The sequence below is a fragment of the Pholis gunnellus genome (genome assembly GCF_910591455.1).
Source record: "Pholis gunnellus genome assembly, chromosome: 2".
NCBI lineage: Eukaryota > Metazoa > Chordata > Actinopteri > Perciformes > Pholidae > Pholis > Pholis gunnellus.
Window position 1 is genome coordinate 23,541,554 of NC_136536.1, and position 12,916 is coordinate 23,554,469.

General features: G+C 43.2%; 3 protein-coding genes across 3 annotated transcripts; all 3 read left to right on the top strand.

The window, feature by feature from the left end:
- Positions 1 to 3,794: 3,794 nt before the first annotated feature.
- Positions 3,795 to 4,592, top strand: LOC306710161 (high choriolytic enzyme 1-like; the record flags this gene model as incomplete). Its single annotated transcript, XM_079178562.1, has 1 exon — positions 3,795 to 4,592. One exon carries the CDS (start codon positions 3,795 to 3,797, stop codon positions 4,590 to 4,592), a length of 798 nt encoding a protein of 265 aa, XP_079034688.1.
- Positions 4,593 to 7,515: 2,923 nt separating this feature from the next.
- On the top strand, positions 7,516 to 8,313 carry LOC306703088 (high choriolytic enzyme 1-like; the record flags this gene model as incomplete). Its single annotated transcript, XM_079168925.1, is given in 2 exon segments — positions 7,516 to 7,569; positions 7,573 to 8,313. Coding segments are annotated over 2 exon segments (795 nt in total).
- Positions 8,314 to 11,236: 2,923 nt separating this feature from the next.
- On the top strand, positions 11,237 to 12,034 carry LOC306704010 (high choriolytic enzyme 1-like; the record flags this gene model as incomplete). The annotated part of the gene is made up of 1 exon (XM_079170221.1): positions 11,237 to 12,034. One exon carries the CDS (start codon positions 11,237 to 11,239, stop codon positions 12,032 to 12,034), a length of 798 nt encoding a protein of 265 aa, XP_079026347.1.
- Positions 12,035 to 12,916: the final 882 nt, after the last annotated feature.

Here is a 12,916-nt window from a genome sequence, read left to right on the forward strand (position 1 = left end):
TGGTACAGGTAAAGAGAATACTATGAATTCAGTCGTTATTGTTTTTGTATCGCAGACTGTATAGAGCAAGCATGGGCAAACTACGGCCTGCTGGCCATATACGGCCCGTTGGGCTTTTTAATCCGTCCCGTCAAATATTGGTACAAAATTGTCCAAATTATAGTAAAGGCCGCATTCATTTTGCCTTTTTCCTGCAATACCCGGCGTTTCAGTTGATCCCACTAGATGGCGCACTCCAGACACACTTGACCTTTGCTGGGGTCTGGTCTGTTCTCTCTTGATGACGCGCAACACCAGCGTTCGCTACTTGATTGGTTCTTAGCAGTCACGACTGTCCTTCCCTGGTTCTTCTATGGGGTCAGATCAGTCTCAATAATTGCAAATGCACACAGAAAGACTCACAAATGCAAACAGAAAGATTCACAAATGCGCACAGAACAATTCACAAATATATTCAATTTACAAATGCACACAGAAGGATTTACAAATATATTCGATTTACAAATGCACGCAGAACAATTCACAAATACATTCCAATGCACAAATAAATAAATTACGATTTATATAAATGTAAAAAAAAAATCACAAATATATTTCTGCATTTGTATGTATTTGTTTGTGGATTTGTATGTATTTGTTTGTGGATTTGTATGTATTTATTTGTGGATCGCACTGCATTCATTTGCAAATCGCTTCACATTCATTTGTGGATTTATGAGACTGTCCTGCCGTCGCTGGATTCACAAATGCGTTTTTTTCAACATAGACCTGTCTGTAGCCAATCAGATGTCAGCCTCATTTTCAACCAATCACATGAGCGCAGCTCCCCCCTCCCCTCCCCACGAGACTGTCAGCTTTGTTGAATCAGGAAATAAATATTGCAGCCGTCTATGTTCACCCAGAGCTCTACGATACCTCATATCAGTAGAGACCAAACTATGTGTGTGTAAACCATATGGTACAAACAATGAGGCCACGAGGCTGCCGGCGTAATGCTGCGTTCACACCAAACACGATTCGCGCCGCGTTATTCGCGCCGCCGGTCTCGCCGGGGGACTATTTGTGTTCATTTGCGTGAATCGGTGAATCGCACTGGACTCGCCGGAGAGGGAGCGCGGCTTATCGCCCTGATAGCCGTTCAACTGTCCGCCGTCAACTGTGGAAAAAATAACCTCTATTTCTGCTCAGTATGTGTTGTGGAAGTCCCAGATATCACGGGGAACCAAACGCCGTCATGTCTGGTTCATAACATAGTCCGGAGGAGCTCCGTGGATTTCATCGAACTGTATTCACTGTGTCTAGCAAGCCACACGTCGGCTGTTTACCATAGCTGTATGAACACAACATAAACTGATTTGGCTATGATTTAACGGCAATAAACCAACAAAAAGGAACTCCGAAATAACATTTATACACATAGTTTGGTCCGGTCTCTACTGATATGAGGTATCGTAGAGCTCTGGGTGAACATAGACGGCTACAATATTTATTTCCAGTCTCGTGGGGAGGGGAGGGGGGAGCTGCGCTCATGTGATTGGTTGAAAATGAGGCTGACATCTGATTGGCTACAGATAGGTCTATGTTGAAAAAAACGCATTTGTGAATCCAGCGACGGCAGGACAGTCTCATAAATCCACAAATGAATGTGAAGCGATTTGCAAATAAATGCAGTGCGATCCACAAATAAATACATACAAATCCACAAACAAATACATACAAATCCACAAACAAATACATACAAATCCACAAACAAATACATACAAATGCAGAAATATATTTGTGATTTTTTTTTACATTTATATAAATCGTAAATTATTTATTTGTGCATTGGAATGTATTTGTGAATTGTTCTACGTGCATTTGTAAATCGAATATATTTGTGAATTGTTCTGTGCGCATTTGTGAATCTTTCTGTTTGCATTTGCAATTATTGAGACTGATCTGACCCCATATTCTTCACACCCCTATCACGTGACCCGTACCCGGAAGCTCACAGACAACAACAGCCTTGATTACCGGTGGGCTACCAGGTTAATTCATCATGGACAACTGATTACAAGTGTTGCTGACCGTGTTGTCTTTACTGGCAGCTGTTGTCCAGTAAAAGTCTGCATTATTACGGAGGAAGCAGCTGTTATTGGAGCGATTAGCGAGCAGCGTGACCAGCGGCGTTATCAGCCCTACGGAGCGGACGTCTGAAGTCATGGTTAGCGGCTTTAGGGAGGGTGATGGACACAAAACGGAGGACTTTCCTGTCCTTATTAATGCTTATTTTGTTCTGCACAACTTTTGTGAAGTTCGCAGATAAAATGTAAAGGAACAAAACAGTAATTGCTCTCCAGAAGGACCGATAAGACACCATCAGGGCTACGAGTGAGAACAACAACGAAACCGAGGAAACGAGTGAGAGACGTGTTGACTACATTTATGGACCATAATCTAGTAAACCTTTATGTGTAAGTGTTCATTTTAAAGTACATTTGATGTGCAGAGATAGAGCAAGACCCACAGCGCTGTAACTAACGTTAAGTCTGAAAAATAAAACTTCTTAAACTTTCCACTAAATGTGTCTGTTTGAGTTCATAGAGGAAGATTTTAGAGAAGATCTTAAGTATCAAACACGACCTTTCATTATTAAAGACTACTTTATTACTCTGTCATATTTTGTTTAGCTAAGCAACCAATCTACTTCCTGTTTACACCGACACCCACATACCCAGTGTACGTGATTAGTCACGTGATATTCGTTTTCAGGCGTTTTAGTCTGGACGGAGATCATTTCTAACGAAGTTCAATTCCCTTAAAGTGGATGAGTTTAATGCTTCACTAAGCATCAGGAGGATGGCACAGAGGATGCTGGTGTTGTTTGGCTCTACCTACGTGTGTGATCAGACGTTCAGCGTGATGAACATCAACAAATCACGTCGCTGATCACAGTTAACTGATGAACACCTCAGATCTGTCCTGAGAATTGCCACAACCAAACTAACACCAAACGTTGATGTACTGGCAAAAAAGAGTGACCAACACTGTTCCCACTGAAATTAAATGCAAGTTTTCTTTACTTTTTAGGTAATAGCTTATACTTGTAATTTATATTAGTTCACACAATCTCTCCATCCATCTGCTACTGGCCCGAACCATCTGTCACATTTTAAAACTCAATGTGGCCCCTGAGCCAAAAGGTTTGCCCACCCCTGTCATAGACTGTAGGTATTACTGGCAAAAGCCATAAAATTCAACGTCTTAACATCAGTCAATAGTATTAAAATATGATCTTGACAATTGAAGGCTAATAATTACTCAACAACAACATATTTGGCCAGTTATGGAGATAATGATAAACTGCAAGTGTGTTGTGTCTAAGTTGTTTCTTAAAAGAATAAGACAACATCACACATTTCTTTTTTGTATTTTGTCCATCTCACATTAACATTATTTAGCTACAGCTGAGAACATTTGCAGATATTGGTCTCACAAAGTCAATGTGAAGTGTTTTTGGTTGAAGACAATTCAAGATGTCTAGTTATACAAGACCCACCCAGTAACCCCTCGGTGTTCATCCACCTGATCAACAGAGATAACACACTATGTTTGAACAGTAGGTTTGTCTGTGGAGTCCTCCCTGGAGAGGTTTACTTAGGCCGAGCAGTCTGGACCCCTACCCATAATCCTCCTGCAGACACACCTGTATAGGAAGGAGAGTATAAAGAGCCTGGACTGAACTGAGTCAAACATCAAGCTTCAAGGACTCTCTCCACATCAGCTCCACAGCCACCAGACCCAACATGAATATGACTCCCTCTGCCAGCCTGCTGCTGCTGCTCCTGCTCGGCCTCTCCCAGGCCTATCCTATCTTGGAGGAAGGAAGCGGAGCAGAGTCCCAAGTGGACGAAGATGACACCGTCGACATCAGCACTAGGATTCTGACCTCCAACAACGGCACCAATGAGATTCTGTTGGAAGGAGACCTGTTGGTTCCCAGTACCCGAAACGCCATGACGTGCTGGTCCCAGAAGTGCCTGTGGAAGAAAGCCTCCAACGGCATGGTGACAATTCCCTTCACCATCAACAGTCAGTTCACCAGCAGGGAGAGGCAATTGATCGACCTCGCTATGAAGTCCTACCACAGCAGCACCTGCATCCGCTTTGTCCCCCGTCAGAACGAGTATGACTACATCAGCGTTGAGAACAAAGCCGGATGTTTCTCCTCTCTGGGCAGAACGGGAGGCAGACAGGTGCTCTCTCTCAACAGGCAGGGCTGCGTCTACTATGGCATCATCCAGCACGAGATCAACCACGCTCTGGGCTTCCAGCACGAGCAGACCAGGAGCGACCGCGACAACTACGTCCGGATCAACTGGGAGAACATCAACCCGCAGATGGCCTACAACTTCCAGAAGCAGAACACCAACAACCTGAACAGTCCCTACGACTACTCCTCCATTATGCACTATGGAAAAACAGCCTTCTCCATCCAGTATGGGAAGGACTCCATCACTCCCATCCCCAACCGCAACGCCCAGATCGGCCAGAGGAAAGGCATGTCCTCCTGGGACGTCAAGAGGATCAACCTGCTTTATGGGTGCTAATAAGAAAGCTTCCAATCCCTTCTGATCCAAAGTCATCATTCAGCAAAACAAGAGAAAAGTTTTCCACTTATCTAAACTTCTTCAAAAACAACAAGAACATGCGATTATCAGCAGCTATAGATTTCAGTTCCTGTGACAGTATTCTGTCTGTCATTTCAACAATATCTGTAATAAAGTTAAGTCAAACTGAATAAAAATAAAGTTGATTAGTAGCATTTGTGTGTCATTCCCCCTTTTGTTTCCACCTTTGATTGCATCATTTGTTCTTCTTCTTTTCCCTCCATACATTTTGATTGATTATGACTTCATAATGTCCCACTGAGGCCACTGTATTGTGACAAGTCAGCTTTCAAACACCTGAGTAAAAACCGTTGATGAATCATCAATAGTTGTTTTTCATTATCTGTGTTGTGGCTTACTCACCAAGTTCGTAACATATGCTCTAGTTGTGTAGTAGTGTGGGGTGGTCTAAACAGTACAAGACGTGCATGTTTTCAGACAGCGCTGTTATGCGTTACATTGCCAAAGCCACCTGGTTGGTGAGTGCAGATGTTGGGCTGCTCACTTAGCCGGTCCACAACCGAACCGAACACTACCTGCAATTCCGAGGGTCAGACAGGACCAGCACCTGCTTCTGGCTCGATACTTTACCTAAATGAATAGACAGATGGGGACATCGTTAGGAGTAATGCCACTATCTACCGCCATGCTAGCATCCCTGTAAATACTCATTACACTCTCAAGCTCAAATAACAGCAGTAGTTATAGGGCTTTAGTTTACCTCAAAACAGTTCAATAAGGAGAGACTTCATTAGAATTTAACAATGATTTATTATACATGCATACAATTTAAATAGTGCAAAGTCTTTGCTGATTGGACTCCATCCTGAAGTAGGATAACCGAGGGGTAGTGATGCTGAGGTCAGATAAGGCAGAATCCCCCCAAAAGAGATTTTTTTTACTGCCGCAGAGAATTCGTAAGCAAAATAGAATATCAGTTATAAGAAAAAGTTTAAGGGTAGAACTTGTTTGGGTGGACTGTAGGTATTACTGGCAAAAGCCATAAGCCAACCTCCATGACGAGGAGCGATTGTAGTTATCTGTAAACTCATATCCATGGATTATTTATTACTTTAGCCAAGCCTTGTAAGGAAAGAAGTCAAGTATTATCATGAAAAGACAAAGGTTAAATATCCTGTAAACTATTTGATTTGACTGCAAAACATTTGATTCAAATTAGCATATTAACAACTCCTAATACTGAAGCATGTCAAAACGAATTGTCCCATTTCCTTTTATCAGCAGACATGTTAATAGCGTTTTATCAGTGAACTATTTGTGATAGGTATTAGATCGCGCGCACCGCCCGCACCAAGTTGAAAATTCGGAGGTGCACGACCAAGCGGACCTAATCCCATCACGCACCGGCCGTGATTAAGTCATTTCCTGCCGCGCGCACGCCTCGCGCCATCATCACTATGGCGAGAATAAACCAAGTTGCTAACTAACTGCTGCTTAGTTATGTATATTTCCGCGCAATATGATTTGTAATCTCGCCGATGCGCTCCAACGTCACGACTGGAAAGGACGCTTTCATATTGATTGAATCGAGAGTGATGCCCCGGAACTCCAGATGTGTGTCTGGACCCATGGTTTTCTCATCTGTCAGGGGAATGAAGAGGGAGAAGGGTACAAAGTTTCAGTTAAAGCAGCGAGGAGCCTGAACTATCATGTGGATCTGATTTAGCATGACTCTGATTGCCGCATGGAGTCCTCGGTGGTGCCGATGGTGACAATGTAGTAGGAGCTGCATCGTTTACCAGGGACTGAAGGCGGGCATCGCTGGTGTGGATGGAGCTAACCAGTGACTGCAGGGTGGAGATGCCGGCGTTGCTAATCAGACTGTAAACATTGAGCAGCACTCGCAGAATATATATAATATAAATAATATATTATGGGAAAACATGAAAGGCATATTCGGTATGCCTTCATACTTGACATGCATCAATAAACTGATATCATGTTGTATGCGGGATCATTCAGCAAGTTTCTCATTTTGATCAAAAAACTAAATAATATGATTTGATAGAATTTTGTTCTGCATTCTTACAAAGTGCCACTCAGGTTATCATACCTGTTCACATTCATAGTCGTTAGGCTGAACAATTTGCGTTTTTTGGTCTGACTAATATTGCAAATACAAATAAGATACAGTTTTAAACAAGATACGTTCTCAAGATTGTTCAAAGGATACATTTACCTACAATCACATTACATGATGCGGTTGATGCAAAAATTAACTTTTGACATAGTTACTCTCTACAAAGAATTTGAACAATTCAGCCAACATTAATCAAGACATTACTTTCGTGGTCTTAACATCAGTCAATAGTATTAAAATATGATCTTGACAATTGAAGGCTGATAATTACTCAACAACAACATATTTGGCCAGTTATGGAGATAATGATAAACTGCAAGTGTGTTGTGTCTAAGTTGTTTCTTAAAAGAATAAGACAACATCACACATTTCTTTTTTGTATTTTGTCCATCTCACGTTAACATTATTTAGCTACAGCTGAGAACATTTGCAGATATTGGTCTCACAAAGTCAATGTGAAGTGTTTTTGGTTGAAGACAATTCAAGATGTCTAGTTATACAAGACCCACCCAGTAACCCCTCGGTGTTCATCCACCTGATCAACAGAGATAACACACTATGTTTGAACAGTAGGTTTGTCTGTGGAGTCCTCCCTGGAGAGGTTTACTTAGGCCGAGCAGTCTGGACCCCTACCCATAATCCTCCTGCAGACACACCTGTATAGGAAGGAGAGTATAAAGAGCCTGGACTGAACTGAGTCAAACATCAAGCTTCAAGGACTCTCTCCACATCAGCTCCACAGCCACCAGACCCAACATGAATATGACTCCCTCTGCCAGCCTGCTGCTGCTGCTCCTGCTCGGCCTCTCCCAGGCCTAGCCTATCTTGGAGGAAGGAAGCGGAGCAGAGTCCCAAGTGGACGAAGATGACACCGTCGACATCAGCACTAGGATTCTGACCTCCAACAACGGCACCAATGAGATTCTGTTGGAAGGAGACCTGTTGGTTCCCAGTACCCGAAACGCCATGACGTGCTGGTCCCAGAAGTGCCTGTGGAAGAAAGCCTCCAACGGCATGGTGACAATTCCCTTCACCATCAACAGTCAGTTCACCAGCAGGGAGAGGCAATTGATCGACCTCGCTATGAAGTCCTACCACAGCAGCACCTGCATCCGCTTTGTCCCCCGTCAGAACGAGTATGACTACATCAGCGTTGAGAACAAAGCCGGATGTTTCTCCTCTCTGGGCAGAACGGGAGGCAGACAGGTGCTCTCTCTCAACAGGCAGGGCTGCGTCTACTATGGCATCATCCAGCACGAGATCAACCACGCTCTGGGCTTCCAGCACGAGCAGACCAGGAGCGACCGCGACAACTACGTCCGGATCAACTGGGAGAACATCAACCCGCAGATGGCCTACAACTTCCAGAAGCAGAACACCAACAACCTGAACAGTCCCTACGACTACTCCTCCATTATGCACTATGGAAAAACAGCCTTCTCCATCCAGTATGGGAAGGACTCCATCACTCCCATCCCCAACCGCAACGCCCAGATCGGCCAGAGGAAAGGCATGTCCTCCTGGGACGTCAAGAGGATCAACCTGCTTTATGGGTGCTAATAAGAAAGCTTCCAATCCCTTCTGATCCAAAGTCATCATTCAGCAAAACAAGAGAAAAGTTTTCCACTTATCTAAACTTCTTCAAAAACAACAAGAACATGCGATTATCAGCAGCTATAGATTTCAGTTCCTGTGACAGTATTCTGTCTGTCATTTCAACAATATCTGTAATAAAGTTAAGTCAAACTGAATAAAAATAAAGTTGATTAGTAGCATTTGTGTGTCATTCCCCCTTTTGTTTCCACCTTTGATTGCATCATTTGTTCTTCTTCTTTTCCCTCCATACATTTTGATTGATTATGACTTCATAATGTCCCACTGAGGCCACTGTATTGTGACAAGTCAGCTTTCAAACACCTGAGTAAAAACCGTTGATGAATCATCAATAGTTGTTTTTCATTATCTGTGTTGTGGCTTACTCACCAAGTTCGTAACATATGCTCTAGTTGTGTAGTAGTGTGGGGTGGTCTAAACAGTACAAGACGTGCATGTTTTCAGACAGCGCTGTTATGCGTTACATTGCCAAAGCCACCTGGTTGGTGAGTGCAGATGTTGGGCTGCTCACTTAGCCGGTCCACAACCGAACCGAACACTACCTGCAATTCCGAGGGTCAGACCGGACCAGCACCTGCTTCTGGCTCGATACTTTACCTAAATGAATAGACAGATGGGGACATCGTTAGGAGTAATGCCACTATCTACCGCCATGCTAGCATCCCTGTAAATACTCATTACACTCTCAAGCTCAAATAACAGCAGTAGTTATAGGGCTTTAGTTTACCTCAAAACAGTTCAATAAGGAGAGACTTCATTAGAATTTAACAATGATTTATTATACATGCATACAATTTAAATAGTGCAAAGTCTTTGCTGATTGGACTCCATCCTGAAGTAGGATAACCGAGGGGTAGTGATGCTGAGGTCAGATAAGGCAGAATCCCCCCAAAAGAGATTTTTTTTACTGCCGCAGAGAATTCGTAAGCAAAATAGAATATCAGTTATAAGAAAAAGTTTAAGGGTAGAACTTGTTTGGGTGGACTGTAGGTATTACTGGCAAAAGCCATAAGCCAACCTCCATGACGAGGAGCGATTGTAGTTATCTGTAAACTCATATCCATGGATTATTTATTACTTTAGCCAAGCCTTGTAAGGAAAGAAGTCAAGTATTATCATGAAAAGACAAAGGTTAAATATCCTGTAAACTATTTGATTTGACTGCAAAACATTTGATTCAAATTAGCATATTAACAACTCCTAATACTGAAGCATGTCAAAACGAATTGTCCCATTTCCTTTTATCAGCAGACATGTTAATAGCGTTTTATCAGTGAACTATTTGTGATAGGTATTAGATCGCGCGCACCGCCCGCACCAAGTTGAAAATTCGGAGGTGCACGACCAAGCGGACCTAATCCCATCACGCACCGGCCGTGATTAAGTCATTTCCTGCCGCGCGCACGCCTCGCGCCATCATCACTATGGCGAGAATAAACCAAGTTGCTAACTAACTGCTGCTTAGTTATGTATATTTCCGCGCAATATGATTTGTAATCTCGCCGATGCGCTCCAACGTCACGACTGGAAAGGACGCTTTCATATTGATTGAATCGAGAGTGATGCCCCGGAACTCCAGATGTGTGTCTGGACCCATGGTTTTCTCATCTGTCAGGGGAATGAAGAGGGAGAAGGGTACAAAGTTTCAGTTAAAGCAGCGAGGAGCCTGAACTATCATGTGGATCTGATTTAGCATGACTCTGATTGCCGCATGGAGTCCTCGGTGGTGCCGATGGTGACAATGTAGTAGGAGCTGCATCGTTTACCAGGGACTGAAGGCGGGCATCGCTGGTGTGGATGGAGCTAACCAGTGACTGCAGGGTGGAGATGCCGGCGTTGCTAATCAGACTGTAAACATTGAGCAGCACTCGCAGAATATATATAATATAAATAATATATTATGGGAAAACATGAAAGGCATATTCGGTATGCCTTCATACTTGACATGCATCAATAAACTGATATCATGTTGTATGCGGGATCATTCAGCAAGTTTCTCATTTTGATCAAAAAACTAAATAATATGATTTGATAGAATTTTGTTCTGCATTCTTACAAAGTGCCACTCAGGTTATCATACCTGTTCACATTCATAGTCGTTAGGCTGAACAATTTGCGTTTTTTGGTCTGACTAATATTGCAAATACAAATAAGATACAGTTTTAAACAAGATACGTTCTCAAGATTGTTCAAAGGATACATTTACCTACAATCACATTACATGATGCGGTTGATGCAAAAATTAACTTTTGACATAGTTACTCTCTACAAAGAATTTGAACAATTCAGCCAACATTAATCAAGACATTACTTTCGTGGTCTTAACATCAGTCAATAGTATTAAAATATGATGTTGACAATTGAAGGCTGATAATTACTCAACAACAACATATTTGGCCAGTTATGGAGATAATGATATACTGCAAGTGTGTTGTGTCTAAGTTGTTTCTTAAAAGAATAAGACAACATCACACATTTCTTTTTTGTATTTTGTCCATCTCACATTAACATTATTTAGCTACAGCTGAGAACATTTGCAGATATTGGTCTCACAAAGTCAATGTGAAGTGTTTTTGGTTGAAGACAATTCAAGATGTCTAGTTATACAAGACCCACCCAGTAACCCCTCGGTGTTCATCCACCTGATCAACAGAGATAACACACTATGTTTGAACAGTAGGTTTGTCTGTGGAGTCCTCCCTGGAGAGGTTTACTTAGGCCGAGCAGTCTGGACCCCTACCCATAATCCTCCTGCAGACACACCTGTATAGGAAGGAGAGTATAAAGAGCCTGGACTGAACTGAGTCAAACATCAAGCTTCAAGGACTCTCTCCACATCAGCTCCACAGCCACCAGACCCAACATGAATATGACTCCCTCTGCCAGCCTGCTGCTGCTGCTCCTGCTCGGCCTCTCCCAGGCCTATCCTATCTTGGAGGAAGGAAGCGGAGCAGAGTCCCAAGTGGACGAAGATGACACCGTCGACATCAGCACTAGGATTCTGACCTCCAACAACGGCACCAATGAGATTCTGTTGGAAGGAGACCTGTTGGTTCCCAGTACCCGAAACGCCATGACGTGCTGGTCCCAGAAGTGCCTGTGGAAGAAAGCCTCCAACGGCATGGTGACAATTCCCTTCACCATCAACAGTCAGTTCACCAGCAGGGAGAGGCAATTGATCGACCTCGCTATGAAGTCCTACCACAGCAGCACCTGCATCCGCTTTGTCCCCCGTCAGAACGAGTATGACTACATCAGCGTTGAGAACAAAGCCGGATGTTTCTCCTCTCTGGGCAGAACGGGAGGCAGACAGGTGCTCTCTCTCAACAGGCAGGGCTGCGTCTACTATGGCATCATCCAGCACGAGATCAACCACGCTCTGGGCTTCCAGCACGAGCAGACCAGGAGCGACCGCGACAACTACGTCCGGATCAACTGGGAGAACATCAACCCGCAGATGGCCTACAACTTCCAGAAGCAGAACACCAACAACCTGAACAGTCCCTACGACTACTCCTCCATTATGCACTATGGAAAAACAGCCTTCTCCATCCAGTATGGGAAGGACTCCATCACTCCCATCCCCAACCGCAACGCCCAGATCGGCCAGAGGAAAGGCATGTCCTCCTGGGACGTCAAGAGGATCAACCTGCTTTATGGGTGCTAATAAGAAAGCTTCCAATCCCTTCTGATCCAAAGTCATCATTCAGCAAAACAAGAGAAAAGTTTTCCACTTATCTAAACTTCTTCAAAAACAACAAGAACATGCGATTATCAGCAGCTATAGATTTCAGTTCCTGTGACAGTATTCTGTCTGTCATTTCAACAATATCTGTAATAAAGTTAAGTCAAACTGAATAAAAATAAAGTTGATTAGTAGCATTTGTGTGTCATTCCCCCTTTTGTTTCCACCTTTGATTGCATCATTTGTTCTTCTTCTTTTCCCTCCATACATTTTGATTGATTATGACTTCATAATGTCCCACTGAGGCCACTGTATTGTGACAAGTCAGCTTTCAAACACCTGAGTAAAAACCGTTGATGAATCATCAATAGTTGTTTTTCATTATCTGTGTTGTGGCTTACTCACCAAGTTCGTAACATATGCTCTAGTTGTGTAGTAGTGTGGGGTGGTCTAAACAGTACAAGACGTGCATGTTTTCAGACAGCGCTGTTATGCGTTACATTGCCAAAGCCACCTGGTTGGTGAGTGCAGATGTTGGGCTGCTCACTTAGCCGGTCCACAACCGAACCGAACACTACCTGCAATTCCGAGGGTCAGACCGGACCAGCACCTGCTTCTGGCTCGATACTTTACCTAAATGAATAGACAGATGGGGACATCGTTAGGAGTAATGCCACTATCTACCGCCATGCTAGCATCCCTGTAAATACTCATTACACTCTCAAGCTCAAATAACAGCAGTAGTTATAGGGCTTTAGTTTACCTCAAAACAGTTCAATAAGGAGAGACTTCATTAGAATTTAACAATGATTTATTATACATGCATACAATTTAAATAGTGCAAAGTCTTTGCTGATTGGACTC